Raw genomic sequence first — 26,803 nt, forward strand, 5'->3', positions numbered from 1 at the left:
GAGAGCAGTGGGAGCAAGCGCCCCTGCAGCCCTTACCCCTTTGCCCCGCAGGGCCAGCGGCCACTGCCCAGCCTGGCTCTTATCTCCCTGAGCCTCACTGTGTGTCCTCAGCACTATTTGCCCTATCCCCAGAGAAGCTTCTGTGCCTTTCGCCTCTGGCATTTTCCTCCCTTGTCCTTGGGAGACCTTAGCTCTCTGGGACCTTGACGTCTACATGCTGGTGCTGCTTCCCAAGCAAGCAGTACAGCCTTGGCCCTTGGGGTCCACCCTGGGCCTCCTGCTGCACCTGTGCTCCTTGAGGGGGGTTCCGTGGGGCACTGGAGAGGAGACAGCACCATATAGGTCTGCATTGTCCAGGAGGATGTTCTGTGATGATGGAATTGAGTGTTCTGGATCTGTGTTATCCAGGCAGCAGTGGTAGGCAGTGCTGTGTGGCTGTTGAGCGTTTGACATAGGATTAGTGCAACTAAAAATCTAGATTTTTAATTTCATTTGATTCTGTTTAAACTTAGCCACTTATGGCTGGTAGCTAGTGCATAATTGGCTGGTGGCTGTCCTGGAGGTGGCATTTTGGATGAAGAAGTCTGCTCTCTGTGGGGCTGTCTCCTGGACCCCTTCCTGGTCTTGCTTCCAGGGCCTGCCTGGGTAGGAGCAGGGGTGAGCCAGCCCAGGTGTGCCCTGCCCCGGGGGCGAGCTTGTCTAGGTGTGAGCCAGCCCAGGAGTGTGCCTGCACGGGTGTGTGCATGCCTGGGGGTAAGCCAGCCCAGGAGCGTGTGATCCCTGATGGCATCAGGTACGCAGGCCTACGAGGACCGTGGCCATGTGCAGTGGGCACCCAAAGGTGAGGGAATAGTTCTGGGTCTGTACACGTCAGCCATGCGTGCCTATGTGCAGGGACTGCTCTCCAGGAGGCTCTAGGTGGCAGGGATGCACTCGCCGAGAGTGCTGGCTCGCTCTGGGCCTCAGTTTCCCCACACGCATGGAAATGCATGACCACTGTGAAGGTTAGAGCCAAGAGGGCTGCAGGAGCCCTGTGCGGGCCCTTCCCTTGCCCTCGAGAAGGGCTGCCAAGGCCCCGTCTGACTGTGCATCGGGACCCACCTGCCCACAGCTTGCCTCTGCGCTTCTGGGTGAACGTGATCAAGAACCCGCAGTTCGTGTTCGACATCCACAAGAGCAGTATCACGGATGCCTGCTTGTCAGTGGTGGCCCAGACTTTCATGGACTCCTGTTCCACGTCCGAGCACAAGTTGGGCAAGGACTCGCCCTCCAACAAACTACTCTATGCTAAGGACATCCCCAATTACAAGAGCTGGGTGGAGAGGTAGGCGGTGCGGGGTGGGGCGGGCAGGCAGGCCGGCCAAGGGCCAGGACCCAGCTCACAGCCCCCCGCCGCCCGCCCTGTGCAGGTACTACGCTGACATCGCCAAGATGCCTGCCATTAGTGACCAGGACATGAGCGCCTACCTGGCCGAGCAGTCGCGGCTGCACCTGAGCCAGTTCAACAGCATGAGCGCCTTGCATGAGATCTACTCCTACATCACCAAGTACAAGGATGAGGTAAGCGTCTCCCCAGAGGCAGACCCCTGCCAGGTGTTGCCAGGCAGGCTCCCTCCCTAAAAAGCCCCCTTGGCAGTCCCCTCCCATGTCTCAGGCTGGTCAGACGCTGCCGTTTCCACTCTGCACCCTGACTGGCCACCTTGCTCGCTGGGGCAGGGAGGGGATGCTGTTGGGACTCCCTGCTGGCCTGGGAGGGTCGGGCGGGGCTGCAGCGGGTCAGGGGTTGTGCTTGTGGTCATTGTGGGGTGTGGGGGAGTGGGTGGCAGCGTCTTTCCAAGGCGGAGACCATGGCCCGGTGAGTGACCATTCACTGAGGGCTGCTACGGGGTTTGTCGGCCTCGGTAGATATATCCAGGGCAGGGCACCAAGCCTTTCCTCAGCCTTTAGCACTTTCCCTGCAGACTTGGAGCGAGGTCTCAGGAGGCCTCCTTGGTGTCTATGCGGAGCTGGGGCTCCCTGAGCTGACTGGGGAAGGAGGTGGACATACACCCTAGATTGGATACAAAGGGCCAGAGCAGCAGGCTGGGCCTGGCCGGTGCCAGGGTCTTGAGGCCAGAGTGGGCCCTGTGGCAGGACCGTGGAGGCTGCAAGGCTGAATCGGAGGAGAGAGGAGTAGGGGAGGCTGAGGCAGGGTCGTCATGGGCTGTGTGGGCCTTGGGGAATGTGGGCTGTTCCCCGAGTGAGACAGGCCATTGAGGTTTAGAGCCGTGATTGGATCGCCAGCTGCCGGGGGACAAGAGTAAGGCAGGGGCCGGAGGGGGCTGTGGCCATGCTGCTGGGCCGTGGGGCTCCGGGGCTGGTCTTGCCCATCTGACGAGCTGCGGGCCTGTCCCCAGACCTGTGGCTGAGTGACAGGAAGTGGGGCGAGCCGCCGGAGGCACAGGTCTGAGGGGCGAGGGCTCCAGCTGTTCAAGTCTAATGGGGAAGATCTGAGAGCAGGAGCGTCTTAGGCTCCCAGCCAGGGCGCAGGGGCCGCAGCTGAGAGCAGGACCTGTGCCCCTGATTGGAGGAGGCAGCCCCAGAGGGGAGTCCAGAGCCCTGGGACTGAGCCAGGGACGGGCCATGGACAGATGACCGGGCCCTGAGGAGGGCGAGTGACCTGCAGGTTGGGCACCGAAGCCTGCCTGCCTACTCTGGGCTGTCCAGGGAGCGTTGAGGGGAGCCTGGCAGTCCTTCCTGGGGAGCGCTGTGCATCGGGATGCAGAGAAGTGGGCGGTGGCTGCGGGGCCTTGTGCTGGGCTGATGGCAGCTGAGCTGGGGGACAGAGCAGACTGTGAGGGGTGGTGTCTGTGCCCCAGCAGGCCAGGCCCACCCTGATGGACCGACGAGATGCTGTGCTGAGGGAACCAACTCAAGGGGCTGGCATAACGAAAGCCCTGTTAGGGGTTGGGGCTCTGGGGATGAGGTAGAAAGGTGACCTGGGGGACTCCTCCTCCACGCCAGGCTCAACCTAGGTCCCTCAGCTGGGAACCGTAGGGGTGGAACCTCACCCTGGCCCCAGGGTCCCCACTGGTCGAGGCCATGTGACGCGCTCACTGGGCACCCCCTGAGCTTCTGTGCACTGGTCCCACGGGAGCAGGGGGCCCTGGCCAGGCCATTGACGCCCCACCCACCTCTGCAGATCCTGACAGCCCTGGAGAAGGATGAGCAGGCTCGGCGGCAGCGGCTCCGGAGCAAGCTGGAGCAGGTGGTGGACACGATGGCCCTGAGCAGCTGAGACCCTCGGCCATCACCGCCCAGAGGGAGTTGCGTAAGAGGGCCCACAGGGCCGGCCTCCGTCCAGCAGCCAGAGCTGGGAGGCCCCGGAGGCAGCCTCGCCCCAACTGTGCCTCGTGCCAGCGCGCTCGGGGCCGGCCGTGCGGTTCAGCGTCCTCCCGGCCCTCTCCCTCCTCCTCCCACCTGGCGGGGGTCCTCGTTCTTGGTGTGGGTGACCACGCCCCTGCGGCACCTTCCATGCCCAGCTGCTCGGCACAGGGCTGCAGGAGCCCAGGGTGACTGGGCGCTTCTCGGAAGAATGGGGTGACCGCCAAGGCCCTGGGGGGCAGGCTGGAGCCCTCCGGGAAGGGCTGGCTAGCCCAGTCCATCTCCTTGAGGCTGTGCTGCCATGGTCGGGGGGGCCAGCACAAGGGGCCAGGAGGGCACCAGCTGTTCCCGGCTTGCTGGGCGGATTGCCGGGCCCGGGGCCCGGATGGCAGCCCCGAGGGAGGCTGAAGGCCGGGGGCCCGCCAAGGGGAGCTGGAGTCGGCCTTCCCACTGCTGCCTGCCACATCCGGCACCCCCCACTCGCTGCCGCACGGCCACCACCATCCTCCGATTCACCGCGTGCTCTCCGCGGCCGCGGCCGAGGCCGGAGCACCACATCAGCCTCGCCCAGAGAGGCCCCAGCTCCCTCCCGTGGAGGGGCTGCAGAACGGTTCACTCAGAGCCCTCATGCGACTTCCAGAAGGACTCGGTGACTCCTTTCCTGTCCTCAGGGCTATGCGTCTGGGAGCCGCTGGGGCCGGGGCTCCGGGTCACGAGCGCACGTTCCCGTTATTTATTCCCCCCTGCACAGCGCCACTCTTGGCTCCGGGCCCTGGGCGGGCGGGGCTGTCCGGCCCTGCGGGTCTGGGAGCAGCCCCTGATCCCCTCCTCCCTCATCCCTGTCTGTGTCCCCTGCTCTCCATGTCCACCTTTAGCAGCTTCCAGTCTGGCATCTCTGCAGCGTGCCGGCCCCTCAAGAGCGGTGGGAGGTCTGGGGGACTGGTTTGGAGTTTTTTTAGGGGAACAGAGGCACCCTGCTGCGCTCCGTGTGGGCAGCCGGGGCTGTGGCGGGGCCCCTGGGAGTAGGACGCAGTGACCAGAGGGCCTGGAGGTTGGCTCTGCCCCCCCACCCTCAGTGAGCAAGAAAGAACAAATTTTTAATTAAAAAAAATTCTGTACATATATATATGTATATATATATGTGGCTCTAGCCTCAGTCTCCAGCCCCAGTGGGGTCTGTACAGTTACCTGGAGGAGGAGAGATTTTACAGTGTAGTATAAGGGAAATTAAGGCAGTGGGGAAGCAATACCAAATGGTCGTGGGGGATGTGGCTGGGGCTCCCCTGAGTGGAGCACCCCAAGGCCTCCGCCCCTCGACCTGCGGGTCACCCTGGTTTTGTTTTGACGTAAGAAGGAGCAAACTTGTCGCCGGCCCCAGAGCGTCCAGGGCGCAGGGCCGTGCATTCCTGCATGACCGTGCTAGCGTCTAGTCTGACTTGATCTTTTTAAAACTGCAAGTGTTAAATACTAGAGGTTGTTAGACCCCCTTTTTTATGTTTTTTAATTAATCAGTGACTCATGAAAGCAAACAAGCGGGCCCGGCCCCTTTACAAGTCCACTTTTTCGACGGTACTAAAGATTCCTACGGACTTTAAGGGACAGCTAACTGTGGCCGGCCCCGTGCCCATGGGCTGCCCGTCTGGGGGTCCCCCCTCCTAAGCAGCGTGAGCCACACCTCAGAGACCGGGCCGGGGGCGCCAGGATATCCCAGCATTCCCGGCGTGGGAAGCTCCTGGAACGGGGCTGACCTGGGCGGGGGGTCCCCACAGGCGCCAGGCTGGGCTCAGGCTTCCCACTGCCGCGGGTGCCCCGTCAGAGCTCAAGCTGGCCTGGCCCCAGCGCAGCCCCTGTGGCCTCAAGCGGGGGCAGCTGAGCGGAGGCCGGCCCGTCTGGAGACCCGGCTGTCTGGGTGGCCACTTGCCTCGGCTGGACGCGCGTCCCTGGGTGGTCCCCTGGCCCGTCTGACGTTGCTGGGCCGGGCCTGGGAGCAAGCCCCCGTTTCCCCTCCGTCCCCGGAAAGTCTTCCCAGGGCACCGGCTTCTGCTCTAAGCCCTCGTTCTTCCAGTTCTGTGATGGTTGGCCTGGGGCTCCTCAGCACCCGGGCCCCTCTTGAGAATCAGTTCCAGCCCCTTCCTCTGCCCTCTTTGGCCCCCGCAGAGCTGAACCCCTGTGCTGGCCTGAGCGAGGCTGCGAGTTCCAGGGCGGGGGCCCGTCCACGTGCCCGTGTCCCCTGAACTGTGGGCGGGCAGGGCCGTGGCGGCAGGGGGAGGCCAAGCACTTTAGCAGTACCTGTTTACACGCGAGCCCAGGGAGCTGACCCTCAGCCTGCCCCGGCCAGGCAGCAGCTCCCGCACCTTCCTTGCTGCTGGCTCCTGCAGTTAGGCCCTGCCTTCTCCTTGTCACTGCTCCCCACGCCCTCCGAGTCTGTAGTATCCTACCGGCACCTCTGCCTCTGCGCATCCCCCCGTGGTGCCCCAAGCTCCGGCACTGGTGTGGGGGCCCTGGCAGGAGCCTGGGATTGCAGCCCTGCTCTGCACACTGAGGGGAGTGCCATGGTCCCGAAGGCCCCTGTGCAGCCCCAGGGCTTGGGGGATCCAGGCCAGTGTGGGATGCAAGGGCTCCCAGCCTGTCCCGGACACTGCTGCTATTGCCACTGCTACAGGCCACCCCCCACCCCGATCTGCATGGTCTCAGGAGTGCCCTCAGACAGCCCAACCTCCGTCCGGGAGCCCCGTCTCTCCATATACCTCGAGCTTGCCCTGCCCTCCCTGACCCAGGGCCTGACGAGCCGGGGCTGGGGGCTGAGGGGAAGAGGGACCTGGATCCCCCTAACGGCAGGCCCCTAGCATCCCTCCCGCCCTCTGGTTTGGCCTGGCTGAGGCCCGGCTCCCCCGTTCTGGATCTGATGGCTCACGTCGTTGGTGCTACACAAGCTAGAGTAGATATATTTAGAAAGAGAGAAAGATATTTTTAAGACGAAGCCCACAATTAGCTGTCCCATAACGCCACAGAGCCCCCACCCAAAAGAAGAGCGATCACCCGGCCGCCCGAGCTGCCTACCGGGCTCTTGCTCCCGGGGCAGCGTGGCTGACGGGGCGGGCCGCTCAGCCCACGGGGTGTGTAAATATACGGCGGTTTCCTATTTTACTGTTCCTCAGATTTAGTACTTGTAAATACACACACACATTAAGGAGAGATTAAACATTTTTGCTAAACGTCCTGGCTCTGTGTGTCCTTTGCTAGGAGGAGTTTGGGGCGGGGCCCACAGAAACGCGGGCACCTCGTGCGCTCAGTGGCGGTTCCTGGCTGAGGCTGGGCCCTTTGCCTGCCGGGCCAGGTACCAGCGGCCTTCCAGGAGCTTCATGCCGGCCTCACCCCACAACAAATTGCAGGTGCAGGTGCAGGTGCAGGTTCTCAGCCGCCGCTTCGCCAGACCCTGGTGGTTTGCGGCCCTGGGCGGGGTTGCTGTGCCTGGGTGTCTGGGGCCCGGAGGCACGCTGGAACCCTCGGCGGGGACTGAAGGCCACCAAGAGCCAGCTGTCCCCGGGGCCCCACACCATCTCTCAGAGGTTCTCCCGCTGCACCCACCCCCACCCCCGCCCCGATCGGGGGCTTGCGATCACCCGGCTCGACGTGGCAGTTCCCATGAAGAGTTGGGCAGATATTTTCCTGATGAAAAAGGTGTCGGCCTGTGGCTCTGCGTAGGCCGTGCTCTAGGCCCATGTCCTCCGTGGCCCACTACGGGTGGCGTTCCGACCCCAGAGGCGTCCGGTAACCGGACGAGGGGGCCGTCTCTGGGCGGGACCGGTGTCCCCAGAGGACGGGTCTGCCGAGTGGGCGCCTGTAGCACACGCCCACTGTGCAAGCCTGGCGCGTGTTTGAGCGGGCTTGCACCTCTGAGAGGTGGCTCCTCACCGCAGTGGACGCGGAGCCGGGGGCGGGCACGCAGGTGCTGCCCAGAGCCACACGGTGGGGGTCACAGAGCCTGCGGACAAACCGGCCACAGCACGTGGGGAGGGGGTTTCCCAAGGAGCCAGCCGCGCTCCGCAGCCTTCCTGCATGGTGTCTTCTGACGGCTCTGACCGTGGTCCATAAATCATAATCAATACCTCCTGCTCCAGAGCGGGCCTGTCCTGACAGCCGGGCTGCAGGCATCGAGCTCAGCGCCAGGCTCAATTACTAAAGAGAAATCAGTGTAATCACCATGAAATTGCATCGGAAACAAATTTAGCAAATGCGTCCCGTTTGGGGTGTGACGTGGCCCGTCCTCATGGCTCAGTCCCCTCCGGCTTTCCGGCACAATCAGCCCTGCCTCAATTACCCTCGCTAGGCTGCCGGGGGCTCAGCCCCACCAGTCCGAAAGCAGGCGATGGCCTCTGAGTCGCAATCAGCGCTCACTGCGCCGCGATCGCGCATAATTACACAGCGAGCGCAGGGCGGGGGCAGGCAGGCACCTGATTGCCGCACACGTTGGCTCATCCAGGATATTAAAACCACCAGCTATTGATACCGGGGCTTGCCGGCTGCGCCGAGCAAGACATGTCAACGGGGCTGCCGTGGATGGTGGGGGGGCGCATGCCCTGGTTTTCACTTGGCAGCCTCTGGGTTAGAGAATCAGTAGCCGGAGGAGGCCAGAGTCTACTTGGGGTGCTCCTTCGAAGGTCCCCAAGGGGCTCCCATGGGGCCTCCCTGGACACTCGGGAGCCTGTCGGATGGTGTTGCTTTATGGGCGCATGTGGCCTCTGAAAATGGGCAAGGTGTAGACATGTGGCTCGTTCTGATCCCTGGATGTCAGTGAAGTGGCTGTGGGCATGTGTAGGCTGGGCATCTAGTTCCCCTGCACTGAGGGTTCTGGAGGGCAGAAGCTCTAGCCAGCCTGCCTTGGGCACAGGGTTTTAACACAAAACAAGCTCAGTTGCGGTGGACTCAGGCATTTGGGGAGAACAGCCCGGACTGTACTGCCTCACGGGCTGATAGCACCCAGCCCCATCTGAGAAGGGGGGACCCGGGGGCAGAGACAGGTGGGGTCAGTCACTTGCTGGCAGACACCGGGCTGTCACTGCCAGAGCAAGGGTTCAAACTCAGCCTATCAACTCACGTGGGGTCTTCCTATGTAGCTTGAGAAATCAACATCCTAGCCATCAGTGCTGCTTCTGGCTGAAAACTACTCGGACAAATAACCCAGCAGATGTTTTCCTCTGGGTGGCCCTCTCCCTTATAAATGACTTAACCTAAACTTAACCTAACCTATGCTGGCTTGAGCAATGAAAGGGAACTGGTGGGTTCATGTAATAGAAAAGTCCTAGGGTGTATCTGGCTTCAGGCATGGCTGGATCCAGGAGCTCCATGAGGTCTTGAGGAATCTTTCTTCTCTGTCATCTGTATGGGTTCATTCTCTGGCAGGCTTTTGCCAAGTGGGAGGCACCAATGGCTGCCCACAGCTGTAGGCTTTTACAAACTTAGCGACAGTGTAAAGAGAACCCCGTTGGTCAGCACATGCCCAGGTAGGGATTTCATTAGCCAACTGTAGCACACAGGTCTCTACTTGAATCATTCTGGCCTGAGGGATGAGGAGCTCTGGTTAGCCAGGCTTAGGTCACATGCCCAGTGGGAAGAGGAGTCAGTCCCTTTACTCCTCAAGGGTTTGCAAACTCTATAGAACTGCAGATTTGAGGAGGAAGGAGTCTTGTTTAGTTTTTTTTTTTTTTTTTTTTTTTTAAGATTGTATTTATTTATTCCTGACAGACACAGAGAAAGAGAGGCAGAGACACAGGCAGAGGGAGAAGCGGGCTTCTGGCAGGGAGCTCAATGCAGGACTTGATCCCAGGACCCCGGGATCACGACCTGAGCCAAAGGCAGATGCTCAACCGCAGAGCCACATAGGTGTCCCTCCTGTAGTTTGTAAGTTCTGGCTGTGTCTGCGTGCAGGACACCTGAGGGGTTGGATGGGTTGTCGGAAGCACCTGGAGCATTTCTAGGATTATCCAGTCTCTTCCCAGGGGCCCATAATTAACTGCTGACTGCCCACTGGAAATGCCTGAGTCCTGCCTGCCACCCAGCTTCTGCTGCCTGTGTGACCTTGGTGGAGGGGGACATCTGGTCCAAGGCTGCCCCTTATCCCAGGGAGACCCTCCAGGTGGGGCCAGGTCTGAGGGTGTGGAGTGACAGGGAGGCAGTTACACATCTCTGGTCACGAGGGGTGATCGACCCCAAGCACATATTGGATGATGGCGCATTCTGATCCCTAACTCAGGAGCATTTTCACAGGAGGGCTGGAGTGGGGACCCCAGGCTGGGGTGGGGGTGGCCAGAGCTTCCTGGGTTACTGCATCCTAGTGATGTCATCCCTCTTCCACCCATGCCCCCTGCAGTCTTCACTCCCCCACTCACCCATACGTACAACCACCTACCTGTCCATCACCGCCCCCACAGCCTACCCACTTACCAGTGTACCCCATCCACATCATCTCCATCCACCTCCTTCTGCTGAGAACCCACACCCCACACCTTCTTTTTCTTCAGCTGTCCAATCATCCGTCCACAGGTCTATCAGGTGAGGCTGAAGTGGGGGCCTAGGAGGCTGAGCCTGCCAGTGTTGGCTGGGGCATGGAGAAATGGGACCTCTGGGGCTATGCAGGTGGGAGTGTACAGTGAACCGGAAGCAGGGATTCGCAAAGAGATTTGCACACGCACTTCCAGCAGCATCATTCACAGCACATGAATGATGAGGGGAAGTGCCCCAGGTGGCCTTCAACACACCGTGTGATTCCAGTTAGATGAGGTGCCCAGAGCCACAGGGGATAGGGTGGTGGCTTGGGGAGCAGGGGAGGGGAATGAGGAGCTGTTGAGTGGGGCTGGAGTTTCGGTTTGGGGGATGAGCAGGTGCTGGAGAGTGATGGCGGGGATGATTGTGCAGCTGTGCGAATGTACTTGGTGCCACCGCGCTGCGCCCTTAAAATGGTCAAGGTACACTTTATGTCATGTGTCCACCTCTAAAATCATAAAAGGCAATTTTCAAAAAGAGTCTGAGCTTTATTGTGTGGATAGGAGGGCCGCAGAATGCTCGGGAGCTGGGGAGCTGTGCCCCTTCCTTGGGCCTGGTGGTCCCAGGCACTCCATCAGCTGCGGAGCTGGTGGTCATGCCCCGGCCTCCGTCCTCATCTGACGCCCTTGCACCCCTCCCGCTGGTGGGACCCTCTCAGGGCCCTACGTGTCCTGCTGCCTGTCTCGTCTCCCGCTTGCAGAAGCCCCCTGGCTCGCGGCGCACAGCTGTCTCAGGCAAGCCTGTCCTGCAGAGCCGGGCCCGGAGGGCAGCAGTGTCCCTGAGCCCCACAGGCCAGCCGAGCTCCGCCAGGAGCCCCACTTGCACGTCCTCGCTGCTGGGGGAAGCCTCTCCCAGGCCAGCTTTCTTTTGTTTTTCTTTTTGTCTATTATTTTATTGGAGTTCCATTTGCCAACGTATAGCATAACCCCCAGTGCTCATCCCGTCCAGTGCCCCCCTCAGTGCCTGTCACCCAGTCACCCCAACCCCTGCCCACCTCCCCTTCCACTACTCCTTGTTCGTTCCCAGAGTTCCCAGTTAGGAGTCTCCCATGTTTGTCTCACTCTCTGATATTTCCTACTCATTTTCTCTCCTTTCCCCATAATCCCTTTCACTATTTCTTATATTCCCGTATGAGTGACACCATGTGATGCTTGTCCCCCCTCCGATGGCTGACTTCACTCAGCATCATCCCCACCAGGTCCATCCACGGGGAGGCTAATGGTGGGTCAGCTTTCAAAGCGTCTCTCTTCTTTGTTCATGAGCTTTTTTTTTAAACAGATGAAGACAGGGGCTCCTGGGTAGTTCAGTTGGTTGAGCATCTGACTCTCGGTTTCAGCCTCGCATTGGGCTCTGCGCTCAGTGGGGAGCCTGCTGGGGATTCTCTTCTGCTCCCTCCGTCCCTCCTGCTCATGCTCTCTCTCAAATAAATAAATAAATAAATAAATAAATAAATAATAAAAAATACACATTTTTTCTTTATATAACATCGTGTCATTATCAACCTAATAAAATTAGTATTTGCATATTCCAATTTCCTCAATTGTCTCAAAGCCGCATCTTCACAGATGGTTTGTTTAAATGCAGACCCCCAGGAACTCGCTTGGTTTCACATCCCCTTTGCTCGGTCTACAGGCTGCGTCTGTCTTGAAGCCATTTCTCCTGGAGACTCAGGGCATCTGTCCCAGGACATTGAGGGGTGTGCCTGAGGGGCGGGTGCAACGGGCTCCCTTGCCCCGAGCGGCCACACACCTGTTCTTGATCTAGAAGTGTGGTGGGTCAGGGTTGGGGTTCCAGGCTGGCAGGGCCCCTCACCTCCCAGAGCACCTGCCAGGAGTGCCAGGTGACCTGGGCGTGATCAGGAGCCCAGTCCCAGCCTGCCCTGTCCTGCCATGGCTCCCAGCATCCCACCCCCTTAGTGGCTTCCTTCCCTTGGTTGTGAACTCAGTCCTTCCATCTACTTGGAATTTTTTGTTTTTTAAGATTGTATTTACTTATCTGAGAGAGTGAGAGAGCATGAGCAGGGGGAGGGGCAGAGGGAGAAGCAGACCCCGCTGAGCAGGGAGCCCGATTCGGCGCTTGATCCCAGGACCCTGGCACCATGACCTGAGCCCAAACAGACACTTAACCGACAGAGCCACCCAGGGGACCCTGGATTTATTTATTTATTTATTTATTTATTTATTTATTTATTTATTTATTTAAAAGATTGTATTTATTCACGATAGACATAGAGAGAGGCAGAGACACAGGCAGAGGGAGAAGCAGGCTCCATACTGGGAGCCTCACGCAGGACTCAATCCCGGGACTCCAGGACTGCACCCTGGGCCGAAGGCAGGTACCAAACCTCTGAGCCACCCAGGGATCCCCTGGAATTTTTTTTTTTTTTAATACAGTCTTCTTGTTTTAACTTGAAGTTATTGAAAGGGAAACTTGATGGCACTATCCTAAGGAGGTAACCATGGTCACTTGCCCTAAGGAGAAGGTGACTGTAGAAATAATATGACGAAAGTAAAAATAATAGAAACTCCAGAGTAGTCCCTGTGGGCTCCAGCCCCTTCGGGCCCATCCGGCTCCTCCTCCTAGCGGGCCTGCGCCCTGTGCCTCCTGGGTCTCTTGCCAGCTGCCCCCCAGGGTGGGGTAGGGGCAGGCCAACCCGGCTTCTCCCCAGGGTGGGCGCCCCTCCCCCCCCCACCGGGCCCGCTGCCCCTCCTGCTGGGGCAGTGGGCCTCCCGCACCCTCCACCTCGCCCCTTTTCTGTCTGGCCCTGCTCTGGGTCCCAGATGAAGTCCCCCGGGAGGACTCCGCAGGCTCCTCTCGTGTCAGGTGTGTCCGGCCTCAGAGGTCACAGTGCCTGGGGGCCCGTCCCACGGCTTTGAGATGTACAGCCTGAGTGACCTGCAGGGAGCTTTCCTCCCCCTTCCCCCTGGCTTCCATGCTACCCCCAGGAAGCCCCCCAGGACCCCCCCATGCTGAGAGCACGCACCCCCCGAGCGTCTGCTCCCAGCAGGTGTGCTCTGGGCAGGTGTGTGGCATTCTCGGCATTCTCTGGACGCGCTCTGGGCCCCAGACCGGAGGGGAGGGCACAGAAGCAGTGACTCGTCCAAGCAGAGTCAAGACGGCCTTTCTTCTCTGGCTGGGACAAATGACCTAAACACGGTTTTTAGGCACAAATTCCTCTCCAAGTGATCAGTCCGCACAAGGGGGAGGAAGAGGCCTTGCTGGCCGGGAGCCCTGGGTCTGGCTCCTGGTGCTGTGCTGTCGCGCTGCGGCTCGGTCGCCCCCGGCCTCAGTCTTCATCCGGACCGCGGGGGACCAGCCCAGCAGCCCCCCCCCGCCAGGGCAGCAGGCTGTCTACCAAGGCTCAGGCGGGCGCCACGGGAGTGTGTTTCATGCCCCGCAGGTTACCTGAAGCAAAGGACTGTCCCTCCACGTGGGGCTGCAGCACCCACCTGCTGTACCAGGCCGTCGTGAGGCAACGGGCATCGGGAGGGTCACGTCTAAGCCTCTTCACTGCCTCACCGGCCATCACTAAGTCATGATGCCGACAGGACTCAGTCGCCCCTGCCACCATGGGCAGCGCTGGAAGCCGGGAAGTCAGGAGTCAGAAGAGAAAGCTGCCGGGGGAGCAGAACAACTTCCAGAGTCTCCACAGAGGAGCAGCTCATGTCCAGAAGGTCAGGGGTTCATTAGGGATGGAGGCTGAGAAGCACAGGTGCGTGGGGTTGGGCTGCTGCCCACACAACTCCACGGAGAATCACACACACTGTAGGCCCTGCTAATGGTGCTCATGGAGTTGTGCCGTGCACAACCTGCACAACTGCACAAGGTGGCCCTGCATGGCTGAAGCACTTCCAGTGGAGGCCTGCAGAAGAAATGCTTCTCTCCCCTAGTGGCAGGAAGCCCCATCAGCTCTGCCTGAGACCCCAGTGCCATCTTGGGAAGAAGGAAGAAAAGGAAGCAAGACCCCTATTAGGAAGGTGAACTGTGACCTGGATTTAACATTTTTCTAAAAGAGACTGTATTAAAACAGAAGAGGTCATTTAAATATCACTAAATTGAAGGTTGGTTGGTTGGTTGGTTTTTCCAAGTTGAAGGTTTTGTTCCTGCTTCCCAGTAGGGTGGAAGCTTGGGAGCAAGATTGGATAAGCTACGGACAATTAAGAAGCTACATTAACAAAAATACCTGAGCAGAGCTGTGTACATTTTCAGCCCCAGAGACCACTCCAGGCTGGCGTGCAGAGTGGAGATGTGAGGGCTTTGCCTGTCACCTCCCTTCCTTGGTCTCGAGGGAGGGCACTGCTGGGTCCTCGGTGCAGATGTAGCAGGGGGGTTGGTCACACCCCCTGAGTGACACAGGACACCAACCAGCCAATCAGAGCCTCACTTCCTCCTGTCCCACCAAGGGAGTCCATTTTTCTCTCCCCAAAGCTGTTGAAAAGCAGACATGCTCTTTGACATGGGGCCAGTTTGTAAACCAAGAGCTTCCAGGGCTGGGGAGAAGGGGTGGGTGGGAAGGACACTTCCTGAGCCTGAATGTGAAGCCCGCTCAGAGGACTGTAGAGCCAAAAGACGATAGAGCTAGAAGAGAGGTAGAGGTGGGAGAGACAGAGAAGAGAGGAGAGGGCAGAGAGGAGGGGGACACAGAGATTACATCCCTGGATCCAGCTATGCCTGAAGACCAATCTCCTCTGGGCTTTGGCTACCTTGGCCAACAAATTCTTCTTTTTTCCCTGGTTCTGTTCAAATCAGTATGCCATTGGGACTTAGAGTATGGAGCTGAGCTGCTTGATGCCTTAGGCCCTGGTCACGTGGGGTTACTGGGGGCTCTGAATGCGGCCAGCTGGAGCTGAGATGGGCCATGAGTACATACTTGCTGTAAAATATCTCACTGAAATTGCTTATGTGGATTACATGTTGAAGTGACAATATATCGGATAGATAGGGTTAAGCAAAATATATTATTAAATTTAATTTTACTTGTGCCTTTTAACTTTTTAAAGTATGACCACTAGAGATTTTAAATCGCATTTCTGGCACACATCATATTTCTATTGGACAATTCAATTTTCTATGGATAAAAGAATATGTTTAGTGTCGGGGGGGGTGTCTGTCTTAACGCCAATTGCTTCTAAAGTGTTCTCTGAGGAGAACGATTTCTGCTAACCAGAGGGCTTCCTGGTTTTCTGTGTGATGGATGGCTTGAGTCTATGTATGCAGTCTATGCTCATGGTGCCTCATGGAGTTGTGCAGTGCACACCTGCACAACGGCACAAGGTGGCCCTGTGTGAGTGAAGCATGTGTGACTTTGGGGTGAGAACTGGGGAAGTAAGGAAATACTCTACTTTTGTCTTCTACATGGCTTCAGTGAGCTGCAGGTCACACACTGTATAGTTCACCTTTTAGGGTATTCAATTAGTGCTGTTTAGTATATTAACCCAATTGTATGGCTGTCACTGCAGTCAATTTTAGAACATTTTCATCAGCTCTGAAGAAACCCCACCTCCCTTTGCTTCACCCTCCTGCTCCCTGCATTGTTCCCCCAGCTTCTGGCTCTACTCATCTACTACCTGTCTCCAGAGATGTCTATTCCAGATGTTTCCTGTAAGTGGAACTGTACAACATGTGGCTTTTTGTACCTGGCTACTTCCCCTCCGCATTACATCTCCACGGCTCATCTATGTTGTAGCGTGCGTGTGTCAGCACCTCCCTCTTTTTCAGAGCTGAATAATATTCCAGTGCATGGGCAGACCACATACCACGTATCCGTCCCTCAGTTGATGGACACGTTGTTTTCACTCTTCAGTACTGCTGCTGTGACCTTTTGTGTGCCAGTTTTTGCGTGGACAGATGCTTTCATTTCTCTTGGATCATGACTGCTGAGTCATGAGGTGACTTCCTGTTTGACTATTTGAGGAATTGCCGGAATGTTCTCCTGCTGTGGCTGCACCGTTGTATATTCCCACCAGCAAAGCACGAGCACTCCAGTTCCTCCATGACCTTGCTCACCCTCCGTATTTTCCGGGTTGCTGTTTTTCCTTCTGATGGGAGCCTCCCAGTGGGGTGAGAGCTCATGGTGGTTTTGAAGCGCAGTTCCCTGAGGCCGAGGGACATTGAGCAACTTCTCACATGCCTCTTGGTCACTTGTACATCTGTTTGGGAGAAATGTCTGTTCAGGTCCTCTGCCCATTTTTGATTTGGGTGGTTCGGTTTTTATTGTTGTTTTTAGTACTTTCTCTGTACATTCCAAATATTAATCTGTTCCTTATCAGATATGTGATTTGCAAATGTTTTGTCCTGTTCTGTGGATTGCCCATTACTCTGTTGATAGCAACCTTTGATGCAGAGAAGTTTTAAATTTTCACAAGGTACAATTTGTCCTTTTGTTCATTTGTTGCCCATGTAACAAAGTAAAAACTCTCTTTTTTTCTTCTGAAATTATCTTTATTTCGTTCCCCCTGTTTCTTGAAAGGTCGTTTTGCCAGGTGCATGACTCTGGTGAGTTATTTCCTCTCAACACTGTGGAGATTCAACTCATTGTTTTATATCCCCTGTCGCTGTGCGTAGAAGGTTGGCCATCAGGTCAGTGAGCTTTTCTTGAACGTGATGTTCTCTTTCTGGCTGTCTTGAGGATCTGCTCTTCACCTTTTTGTTCTGGGTTTTATATCCAATGTCTTCCTAACCCTTGTGTCAGTTACAGCTGAATGTTCTGGATGATGACCTTCCTGGTGGGGGCCCCCTCTCAGCCTTTCTAGGGATGGCGTGAGGACTCCATTCCTCTTGTTCAAGACCTTCCTCTTGAGATCCCTGGAACGGTTCCTGTTTGTGCAAGAAGTCGGCACAGGGGCAGGGCCCTCAGCCTCTGACTGCCTTATTTGTGAGCTGCATTTTTGCCCTTGGCTTGAGTCCCATAAGCCCTGACCCCAACCCTGCCTCAGAGGGGCTTGTGCTTCCATGGGGTGCAGGGGCCTGCCCCCCACCTCACCCAGGTATTTCCAGTTCTCTCCTGCTTCTGCTCTTGCTAACATCCCACCCGCTTGTGAAACATTGTGGGGTAGGCAAGAGGCCTCCCCAGTGGTCCCCCTTGGAGCCTGGCCATCTGGTGGATCATGGTTAGTTGTGCAGGCCATCTGAACCAGGGACATGGCCCAGCAGTGTTATTGCCCCTATCCCTGCCCCAGCCTCTGACAGTTCCTTACAAACCATCAGGGTTTCTTGCTGGCCTTCCTCAAAATCTCGGGGCATTCCCAACAGTCCCAACAGTCCCCTGGCTCTGGTTCACCTGTAGAAGCTCCGATTTCTGTCAGCAGCCTGGGACCATATAGCTGTGACAGGGGCCTCTGCCCAGAGCCGCTGTGGCCACCAGCAGGTGGAGGTCAGAGCCTTCCTCCCGAATCGCCCACTAGTTGAGACTGTCCCCTTCTGCTTTCACCCCCTGAGACCCATGGACTGCTGGGGTCCTGCTCAGACACCGGCACAAGGGGACGAAGCCGGCCGTCCTGCGTGGAAGGAGGGTAAGAGGGGAAGCCTGCATCAGGAAGCAGCCACAGAGCCCCAGAGCCACTTCATTCCAGGGGTGAATTCCTGCAGGCCCGACAAGGGCCCATTAAACCTCTCAGATGGGGGTCCTTGAAGGCGGATAGGCAGTCACTCTTGACTTTTGAATTCCTGCCGGTTAAAATACTTCCCCTAGCAACGGGCTCTCCAAATGCCTCCCACAGTGGACTGGATTGGAGTCAGCAGAAGAAATTTCCCCAAGCTCTTTGCAGGTGGGGCTCAAAGATCCTTCGAGGTGGGCTCAGTGTGAGGAACCTATGGCTGTCACCCTGGCGTTGGGGGGTTGGGGGGCGGGGCTGGTCACGACCCCTGGATTCTAGAAGCTCAACAGTGCAGTCTGGTAACTCTTCGGTGGGCTAGTTGGTTTTCCCCATCCTGGTCTCTGGGGTCACCTGCCCAGTGAGGCTGGACCTCCCAGCCACTCGGTCTCATCCTCACCACGTGGCCGGTTGGGAGGCTGGGCCTCAAGACCCCTTGCGGGGTTTGCTTTCTCGTGGATCGAGAGAACAAACCTTGGCCGCTCTGCCGGGGCCCGAGGGGCCAGATGGAACAGGGCTCGGCTGCCCCGGCCACGGCCCTCCAAGATGCACCTGTAGCCAGCAGCCTCGCGGCTGACGGCTGCCCTCCGGGCCCGTGGGCAGTCAGGAATGCTAGTGATTTTCAGCCGCAGAGTCTTGGGTCTGTGAAGCATGGGGTTGCCAGATAACGTGTGGGGTACCTGGGCAGGTTTGAACTGCGGATAAACCACAGGTAATCTTTTGGTGCTTACCTGGAATTCAGATTTACCTGGAAGTCCCACGTTTGGATTCGCTAAACCTTGGCCATCCTGCTTGTGCGGCAGTGTTTTGGGCTGAATTGTTCCTCAAATCCATCTGTTGAAGCCCTAACACCCTGCGCCCCAGAATGTGACTGCTTGCAGATAGGATTTTAAAGATATATTAAATTGCAAGGAGATCCTACGGGTGGGGCCTGGTCCAACCTCACTGGTGTCCTTATAAAGAGAGGAGCCAGGACAGGAACACAGAAAGACGAGCACGTGAGGACACTGGGAGGAGGGCGCCACCGGCAAGCCAGGGAGGGGCCTCAGAGTGAGCAGCCCTGCCCACCCAGATCGCAGACCTCAGCCTCCAGGCACAGAGGGCGGAGAGGGTGCGGTGCTTCTTAGGGTGCCTGGCGCCCGGGCCTGCTCACGGTGGCACCGTCACCTCAGAGGGCAGGGGGCAGGGGTACTCAGCAATGCCTGTCCCGCTGGGGCAAGCAGCCCTGCTCCGGCCCTCGGCCCTTGGCCCCAAGCCCGAGGACGGGCCCGTGGAGCCCGGGGAGCCCATGGAGCCAAGGCGTCCGCATCCTTACCAGCCGTCGGGCCGTGTGGCCCCTACCGTGCGGGAGAATCAGGAGGCTGTTTTCTGCTCACGCTTGGGAGCATTTGGGAGACTATCCCCAAAGAATGGATGTTTGTGCTAGAAGCCGGCTTCCCCAAGGTAGCATGGGGCCCTCTGTCAGGTGCGAGCAGGTGGGTGTCACCTTCCAAGCTGGGTCGAGTGCTGTGCCGACAGCAGCGTCTGTAGGTGCCCTGCCCCTGGTGTTCGAGCCCTGAGCTGTCTGTCCTCCGGGGCCTGTGCCGGGGCCAGCGGGGGCCTGGGGTGCTCACTGCTCTCCTTCCCTGCCACCGGCCGGCCAGCTCCCCCTCCTAGTCTGGGGTCATCCTTTCCAGAGCTGAAGGGTGAGGCTCCGTCTCCTGGTCACCTGCACAGCCAGGCCTGGGTGCCGGCCCCTGTCCTGGAGACACTTGGGCCCAGGCCACTTGCCAGCACGGTGGGGGCAGTGCAGGGCGGGTGCCCACTGCTTCGGGCCAGCCTGTGGCCTCCCTGCCTCCCCGGCCTCTGGTGTGACTGCAGCTGGGGTCCTCGTGCGGCTTTTCCTGCCTGGTGCCCCTTTTCCCCTGGCTCTCCTGTTCTCCAGGCTTCCGAGAGCCTGTGAGCTAGGCCTGCCTGTCTGTGTGTGGAGCTTCTGTTGCTCGCAGTCAAGAACTCTGATGGTTGCACGTCCTCCTATCTGTTGAACGCGGGGCCAGACTGAGAAGGTGCTCGGCTAGCTGGACGGGACGGCTCCCGGGGTCACCTAGGGTGTCTGCTCTCTGCAGCTGGATCGCCCAGGGCCAGGAAGTGGGGGAGCATCTCTGTGTGCCCCCAGGTGGAAAAATGCTGCCCCACACGCAGCAAGACTGGCCCTGAGCACAGACTCGTCCTGCTGAGGGTGACCTGGCACCCATGCCCGGCTGGTGCTGCCCTTCCAAGGCCCTGAGGACAAATACTTGGTGTGTTAACAAGGCACAGACAATGACATTGCTATCAGGATTGTGGGGGTATTTAGTTCAGTCATTTCCATTGCATCTTGTTTATTCCCATAAATATGTAAGGTGGTGAATTTTCCTTTGAGGAACACCAGCTCCTGGGTAGGGTTAAGGACTCCTGGATATTCTAAATTTGGATTTGGATTTCATCTTTCAGCCAGATGCTGCTTCAGGGAGAGCTTTAACATTTCCAGACAAAGGGCCTCAATATTAGTTACACCTAGTTTTATTAAATTGTGGATAGAGACAACAGAGACTTTTCTCTGTACTTAGTTTCTAATATCACAAAATGTGTGGAGCTTATAAACTCAGGTTGTAGCATTCTCAGGCTGGAAACAGAAATTTTGTTCCCTGTCCTCCCTGAGTCCATGCCCCTGGGGTAACCGTTTCAACTTTTAAAAAAAATTATTTATTCATGAGAGACACAGAGAGAGAGGCAGAGGTCCAGGCAGAGGGAGAAGCAGGCTCCATGCAGGGAGCCCGACGTGGGACTTGATCCTAGGACTCCAGGATCACACCCTGGGCCAAAGGCAGGCGCCAAACCGCTGAGCCACCCAGGGATCCCCACTCAGCTGGTTATTGATTCTTCAGTAGGAGTACGTCTTTCTACAGCATTCAAGGCCACCCAATCCTTGTCTTCCAGCCTCTGGACTTGCTGTGGAGCAGGTGGGTGCCCTGGGCGTCCCGCCCCTCTGGGCTGTTGTGCGTGGAAGGCTAGCCTGCAAGCCCAGGGAAGAGGCTCCCTTTTAAAACAGGGCCACAAGGCCACGCGGAAGGAGAAATTTATGTGTCTCCTCATCAAATAAACTGTGAACTTTTGCCAGCCACAAACTCTCAGTCTGGACTTAAGCCCCTTCACACCAGGACATCTGAATCCTTTGCACTCTTCACTTTAAAGGAGCCAATGACAGTGGTTTAGCGCCGCCTTTGGCCCAGGGCTTGATCCTGAGAGACCCGGGATCGAGTCCCAGATCGAGTCCCACATCAGGCTCCCCGAAGGGAGCCTGCTTCTCCTTCTGCCTGTGTCTCTGCCTCTCTTTCTCTGTGTCTCTCATGAATAAGTAAATACAATGTTTAAAAAAAATAAAGGAGCCAATGAGACTCAACAAGTTTCAACACCTCGTTTTAATCCAACCAATCCCAGGTCACCTGGTTTCAATCGCTACTGGGCATAGAGGACCTGAATGAGACCTGCACTCATAACCTTTGTCTTTATAACCCTGCCTCCTGTGTGTCTTCCTCGGAACCCCAGTCAGCTTGCCACTTGAATTGTGTCTCCAGAATTATAATTCTAATTGCCCAAATAAATGCCTATTTGTTCAGATTTGCAGGGTGTTCTTTCTTGGTTAGCAGCACCGGACCTGTTTTGGTCCTTGGGACACGTTTACAGTGTCTCTTGCCTACAGTGTGGAGACTTGAAGGTGATGAGCCTAAGCTTGGGTCTTCTTTCATTCCTTGGGTCCTTTGCGAGGACTCTCAATGTGGAAGCTAATGTGTTATTCCATTCTGGAATGTTCTCTTTTATTATTTTCTTGGATAATTTTTTCTCTCCTTAGTTTCCCCAAATTCCTATTATTCAGACATTGGACATCCTGGATAGACTCTCTGATTTTTCTCATGATTTCTTCCCTTTTATCATTTTATCTCATTCTCTGGAAGATTCCCTCAACTTTGTCTTCCAATCATCCTATTGAATTTTTAAACTTCTGTTCCCACATGTTTAATTTCTAAGATCTACTTAGAAATTGTTCTCTGAATTCTCCTTATTAAGGCATCTATGTTTCCTTTACAGACCTTCCTTTGTCTCTCTGAAGATATTCATTTTAATTTTCCTTTGAAGTTTTGCTCTGCTGCCTGCATCAAGGGACCTCTGAGACCCTTTGTTTTACTCTCTATATTCCGTGTTAGAGGCTTTCTCTGGGTGATCCTTGTCTGTCTATTCATATTTAAAAGGGAGGCACTAAAAACTGATTAAACACATAATGAGAATTTGTAAGAGGGGAGATGGGAAAGTACCCAAATGCTCATCAGTAGTACAATAGAATAAAACAGTATATTCCCCCAACGCGATATTCAGCAACAGTGAGAATGAACAACCTATACACACACTGGTATAGGCAACTCTCAAAACCATGATATTCAATAAAAGCAGCCTGACATGAAGCAGCACACACACATCATTTCATTCACATGACGTGTAAAAACAGGCAAAATGAATTTATGCCGCCAGAAGTCGGGTAGTGGTTATCTTTGAAATGGAGTGGAGGCTGGGAGAGGGTGAGGGGGCCTCTGGGATGTTGATATGTTCCATTTCTTAGGCTTGTACTGGTCTTGTGTGTGCTCAGTTGTGGAAACTTACCACCACTTACCTGATGGATGCTTATCATGAGTGCATATCACCATGCATTGATTATACTTTAATACAATTAACATCATAAAGATGAAACTGTGTGTTAGGGGTGAGGCTTGTGATTGAGTGGTCCTGCTGGTAGTGACCCCGCAGGGCCAAGCTGTTCCTCTGGAGAGGAACCTTCTGCTGTCCTCCTGATGAAGCCGTTCTGTGAGTTATTACGGAGAAGGGGCCTGGGGTCTCATGACCCCATGTGAAGACTTCCTCATGTTCCCTACTTTTTCAGTAAGGATCCTTACTTCTGCCCCTGAAGGGCTGAGCTCCCTCACCCCAGGGATCCCCTGGTTCACTTTCTGCAGAGAGACAATCTCCTGTCTTCTTTGGATGGGGCACAGAGTTTCCCCTAGCTGGACAGGTTGGGTGAGGAACTGTGGGATCCAAGTGGCCAGACCCCATCTCCAAGGTATCTGGTGTCCCCAATTCTGCAGAATTTTTGGAACTCTGCAAATGAGTTGGCTTAATTCTGCTTGGCTTTCCCAGTTCTGGCATCCAAATAATCTTTATTTCTCTGCATATTCTGTTTTGTCTTCCTGGGCCTCCTATTAGTAAGTGAGGGACCATCTGGACAAATTTACTAAGACTTATTTTTTCCCTCATATTTTCCATCTCCCTTTTCTTTTGTTCTGCTTTCTAGTATATTTCTTCAACTTTATCTTCCAATCCTTATGTACATTTAAAAAACCCAGCTATTACATTTTTGTATTTTTAATTAAGCATTCAATTTTGAGATAATTGTACTCACATGCAGTTATAAGAAAGAATGTAGAGAGATCCTGGATACAATCTACCAAGTTTCTACCAACGGTATATAGCACAGATATCACAATCAGGATATTGACATTCATACAGTCACTATGCAGAACCTTCCATCACAAGGATCCCTCATACTATCCACACCCATCTCTCCTTCCCCCCTCCCTTTATCTCTGATCCCTGACAATTACTTGTCTGTTCTGTGTTTCTGTTTTTTGTTATTTCAAGAATGTATAGGACATTGTATGTGAATGTACATTCCATCTCATTACATGCTGTATATGGGATCAGTATGTAACCTTTGTGATTGGCTTCTTTCCTCAGCACACTTCCCCAGAAACTCATCCAAGTTGTTGCCTGAATCAATATTTTGTTTCTTGATTGCCAAGTAGGATTCCATGCTGTGGATGCACCATGACCTGTTGAAGGACATCTGAGTTGTTTCAGTGTGGGTCTATAACAAATAAAGTTGCTATGATTATTCTGTACTGAGTGTTGCAGGAACCTAAGTTTTCATTTCTCTCTGAGAAATGCCCAAAAGTGCAACTGTTGTGTAGTATGGTAGTTACATGTTAAGTTTTATAAGAAACTGACAGTTTTCCAGCGGTTGTATTATTTTACGTTCCAACAAGCAATGTATGAGCAATACAATTTCCCTGCATCCTCACCAGCATTTGGTGTCAACACCATTTTGAATTTCAGCCATTTTGAGAAGTATATAGCATATTTTATAATGTTTTGAACTTGCATTTCCTTAGTGGCTTATGATGTTGAACATCTTTTTATGTTCTCATTCGTCATCCATATATCTTCCTTGGTGAACTATCTGTTCGTGTCTTTTGTCCATTTTCTAATTGGATTGTATTTTTTTTTATAAGTTTTGAGAGTTCTTTATATGTTCTAGATACTGGCCCTGTGCTGGGTATGTAGTTTGCAAATATCTCTCCCAGGCTGTATCTTGTCTTTTCATCTTGGTAATATGGAATTTTGCAAGCAAAAGTTTTTAATTTGGATGGATTCTAATTTATCAACATTTTCTTTTATGGATCCTACTTTTGGTGTCAAGTCTAAGAACTCTTGGCAAAGCCCTAGATCCTGAAGATTTTCTCTTTTTTTTTCCTAAACGTTTATAGTTTACATTTGAGTTCATAATCTATTTTAAGTTCATTAAGTTCATAGTTTGATGAGGTTGAGGTTTTTCATATCTATCATTTAAAAAGTTATTGGACTTTATTTTTAGAACAATTTTAGATTTACAGAAAAATGAGTAGATTATATAAGGAGTTCCCATATACTATTCCTCTCCCTCACATGGTTTCTCCTATTATTAAACATCTGGCATTAGTGTGGTTAAAATGAATGAATCAATACTAACATTATAATTAACTAAATTATATTATAATTAACTAAATTTTATAATTAACTAAAGTTCATAGTTTATACCTACTGTTGTACATTCAATGGGTTTTGACAATGCATAATGCATATGCAATGACAATGCATAATGTCATGGATCCCCCACTACAGCATCATACAGAATTTCATTGACCTGAAAAGGTGCTATTACACCCACTGATCTTTCCACTGTGTCTATAGTTTTACTGTCTCTATAGTGTTACTGTCTGTATAGTTTTGCCTTTTCCAGAATATCATAAAGTCGAGATCATAAAGTCGTAGCCTTTTCGTACTGGTGTCTTTCACTTAGTGATATGCATTTAAGATTCTTCCATTTATTTTTGTGACTTGACAGCTTATTTCTTTTTTATCACTGGATAATATCCTATTGTATGAATATACCACATTTGTTTATCCATGCACCTATCGACAGACATCTTGGATGCTTCCAGTCTGGCAATTATGAATAAAGCTGTTATAAACATGGCAGTAGTTTTTGTGTGGATGTATGCTTTCAACTCCATTGGGTAAATACCTAGAAGCATGATTGCTAGATCATATGGTAAGAGTAGGGTTAGCTTTGTAAGAAACTGCCAGTCTTCCAAAAAGTTCTCCCATTTTACATGCCCAAGGGCAATGAATGAGAGTTTCCATTACTTCACATCCTCACCAACATTTTGTATTGTTTTTTTCCCCTAAAGATTTATTTATTTATTTATTTTTAGAGTAAGAGAGCAAGCATGAGAGCACCAAGCAGTGGGGAGGGGCAGAGGGAGAGAGAATCTTAAGCAGATCCCACACTGAGTGAAGAGCTCATTGTGGGGCTCTATCTCATGATCCTGAGATCACGATCTGAGCCAAAACCAAGAGCCAGACACTCAAAGGACTGTGCCACCAAGGCACCCCTCTATTCTTTTAAAGGGATAGAGAATACTGTTCTTGTATTATGGTCGTAGAATTTCTCATCTCTATAAGAATATTAATTAGTCTTTTGAAAAAGTTTCCATCTATTTCCTGCTTTACCTTTAGTTTTTTCAAATTTTTTTTGTTCTCCATTTTTCATGTTGGGGCTTTCTGCATACATCTGGTCATCCTTAGTTTTCCATTCATAATCAAGAGATAATTGGATGTTCTGTACTCATGGGCTGGGCTTTTTGATTGGTGGGCTTACTTTTTGGCTAACTGCAAGCAACAGAAGCTATTTTATTGGAAAACTGCCAATGTCTGGAGGAGAACTCTCTGCTCTTCTACTGGTAGAAAGAGGAGGTGAATAGCCTTTTCCTGCTGGTGTTGTATGTGGACAGAGGAGAAGTTTTGGGTGGGGGGAATGTCAATCGTTAAGTATCCAGACTTTCAAGTATTCGCTCTGTATTCAACCTTGGATCTCTCTCGTCTCTCCCATTCAATACGCTAATAGAAGTCTGTAGTCTCATGCTTGGAGGTTTGCATCTGCCAGGGTAGGGTGTTGGGGCATGGGTGGGGTAAGAGATTGGCTGTAATGGAGGAAGACATTCAACCCATTCTTCTGTTGTCTTCTTGGTTCCTCATCCCTTTCTTTGTTGGTGCTATCTCGGGGTGTGTGCAGGAAAAATGGGCTCACTTGCTGTCTATGTCTTTCTTAGCTCGCCCTTGAGGTTGAGACCTGTTCAATCTATTAAGTCAGGTGTCCTTTTTCACATTTCTCAAAAAGTGAAACAATATGTACTGACATTCCCTCTTATGTTTCTTATGCCTTTGTGGTTTAAGTTTTAAAACATTTAAAATTCCTTTAGTATGATCTTGGATGAAAGCAGAAAGAAACTCATGGTCAATCCATCACCTTTACCAAAATCCCTCAAGTATTTGATAAATATAAGATTAGTATATAGAGAAATATTTTAAACATTACAGAAACATAAAGTAAAAGAAAAAAAGTGACACTTTCTCACCATCTTCTGCCACTTTTCCATTTCCCAGATGTCCCCACTATTAGCTGTTGGGCATGTATCATTTCAGATAATCGTCTATGCACACAGAGTAATTTTACCCTGAGATTGCATACCTGTGTGAACTCTTTGTCCTACATAAAATGTGATCATGCTACTTGGGTAGACATGGAGTTGTGCCCTACAGATTCTTCTTCTAGAAATAGCTCACTACCCCCTAGGAGGAGCATGGTGGGTGGCTGAGAGTGATGGGCTATGACTTCCATCAGGATTTGCCTCAAGTTCTTTTGGGGGTTGGGCAGAGGGAGAGGGAGAGAGAGAATATCTTAAGCAGGCTCCAGGTCCAGCGCAGAGCCCAACATGGGGCTTGATCTCATGACCCTGAGATCATGACCTGAGCCAAAATCAAGGCTTGGATTCTTAATGGATTGAGCCACCCAGGCAGCCCTGGACTTGCCTCCATTTCTAAGGGAAGATCATGGTCTTCCTAGAACAGTCCTAGCCAGT

At 53.7% G+C, this 26,803-nt stretch overlaps 1 protein-coding gene across 1 annotated transcript in view; it reads left to right on the top strand.

Annotated features, from left to right (window-relative positions):
- PLXNA1 (plexin A1) overlaps positions 1–6,578 on the top strand; it is a 48,836-nt gene extending 42,258 nt beyond the window's left edge. Inside the window, exons 30-32 of the mRNA XM_035703374.2 lie at positions 1,112–1,324; positions 1,410–1,560; positions 3,182–6,578. Coding sequence (XP_035559267.1) covers positions 1,112–1,324; positions 1,410–1,560; positions 3,182–3,277 — 460 coding nt within the window. The 3' untranslated portion in view covers positions 3,278–6,578. The remainder of the gene's footprint in view (positions 1–1,111; positions 1,325–1,409; positions 1,561–3,181) is intronic.
- Positions 6,579–26,803: the final 20,225 nt, after the last annotated feature.

Source organism: Canis lupus, chromosome 20 (assembly GCF_003254725.2).
Source record: "Canis lupus dingo isolate Sandy chromosome 20, ASM325472v2, whole genome shotgun sequence".
Lineage (NCBI taxonomy): Eukaryota > Metazoa > Chordata > Mammalia > Carnivora > Canidae > Canis > Canis lupus.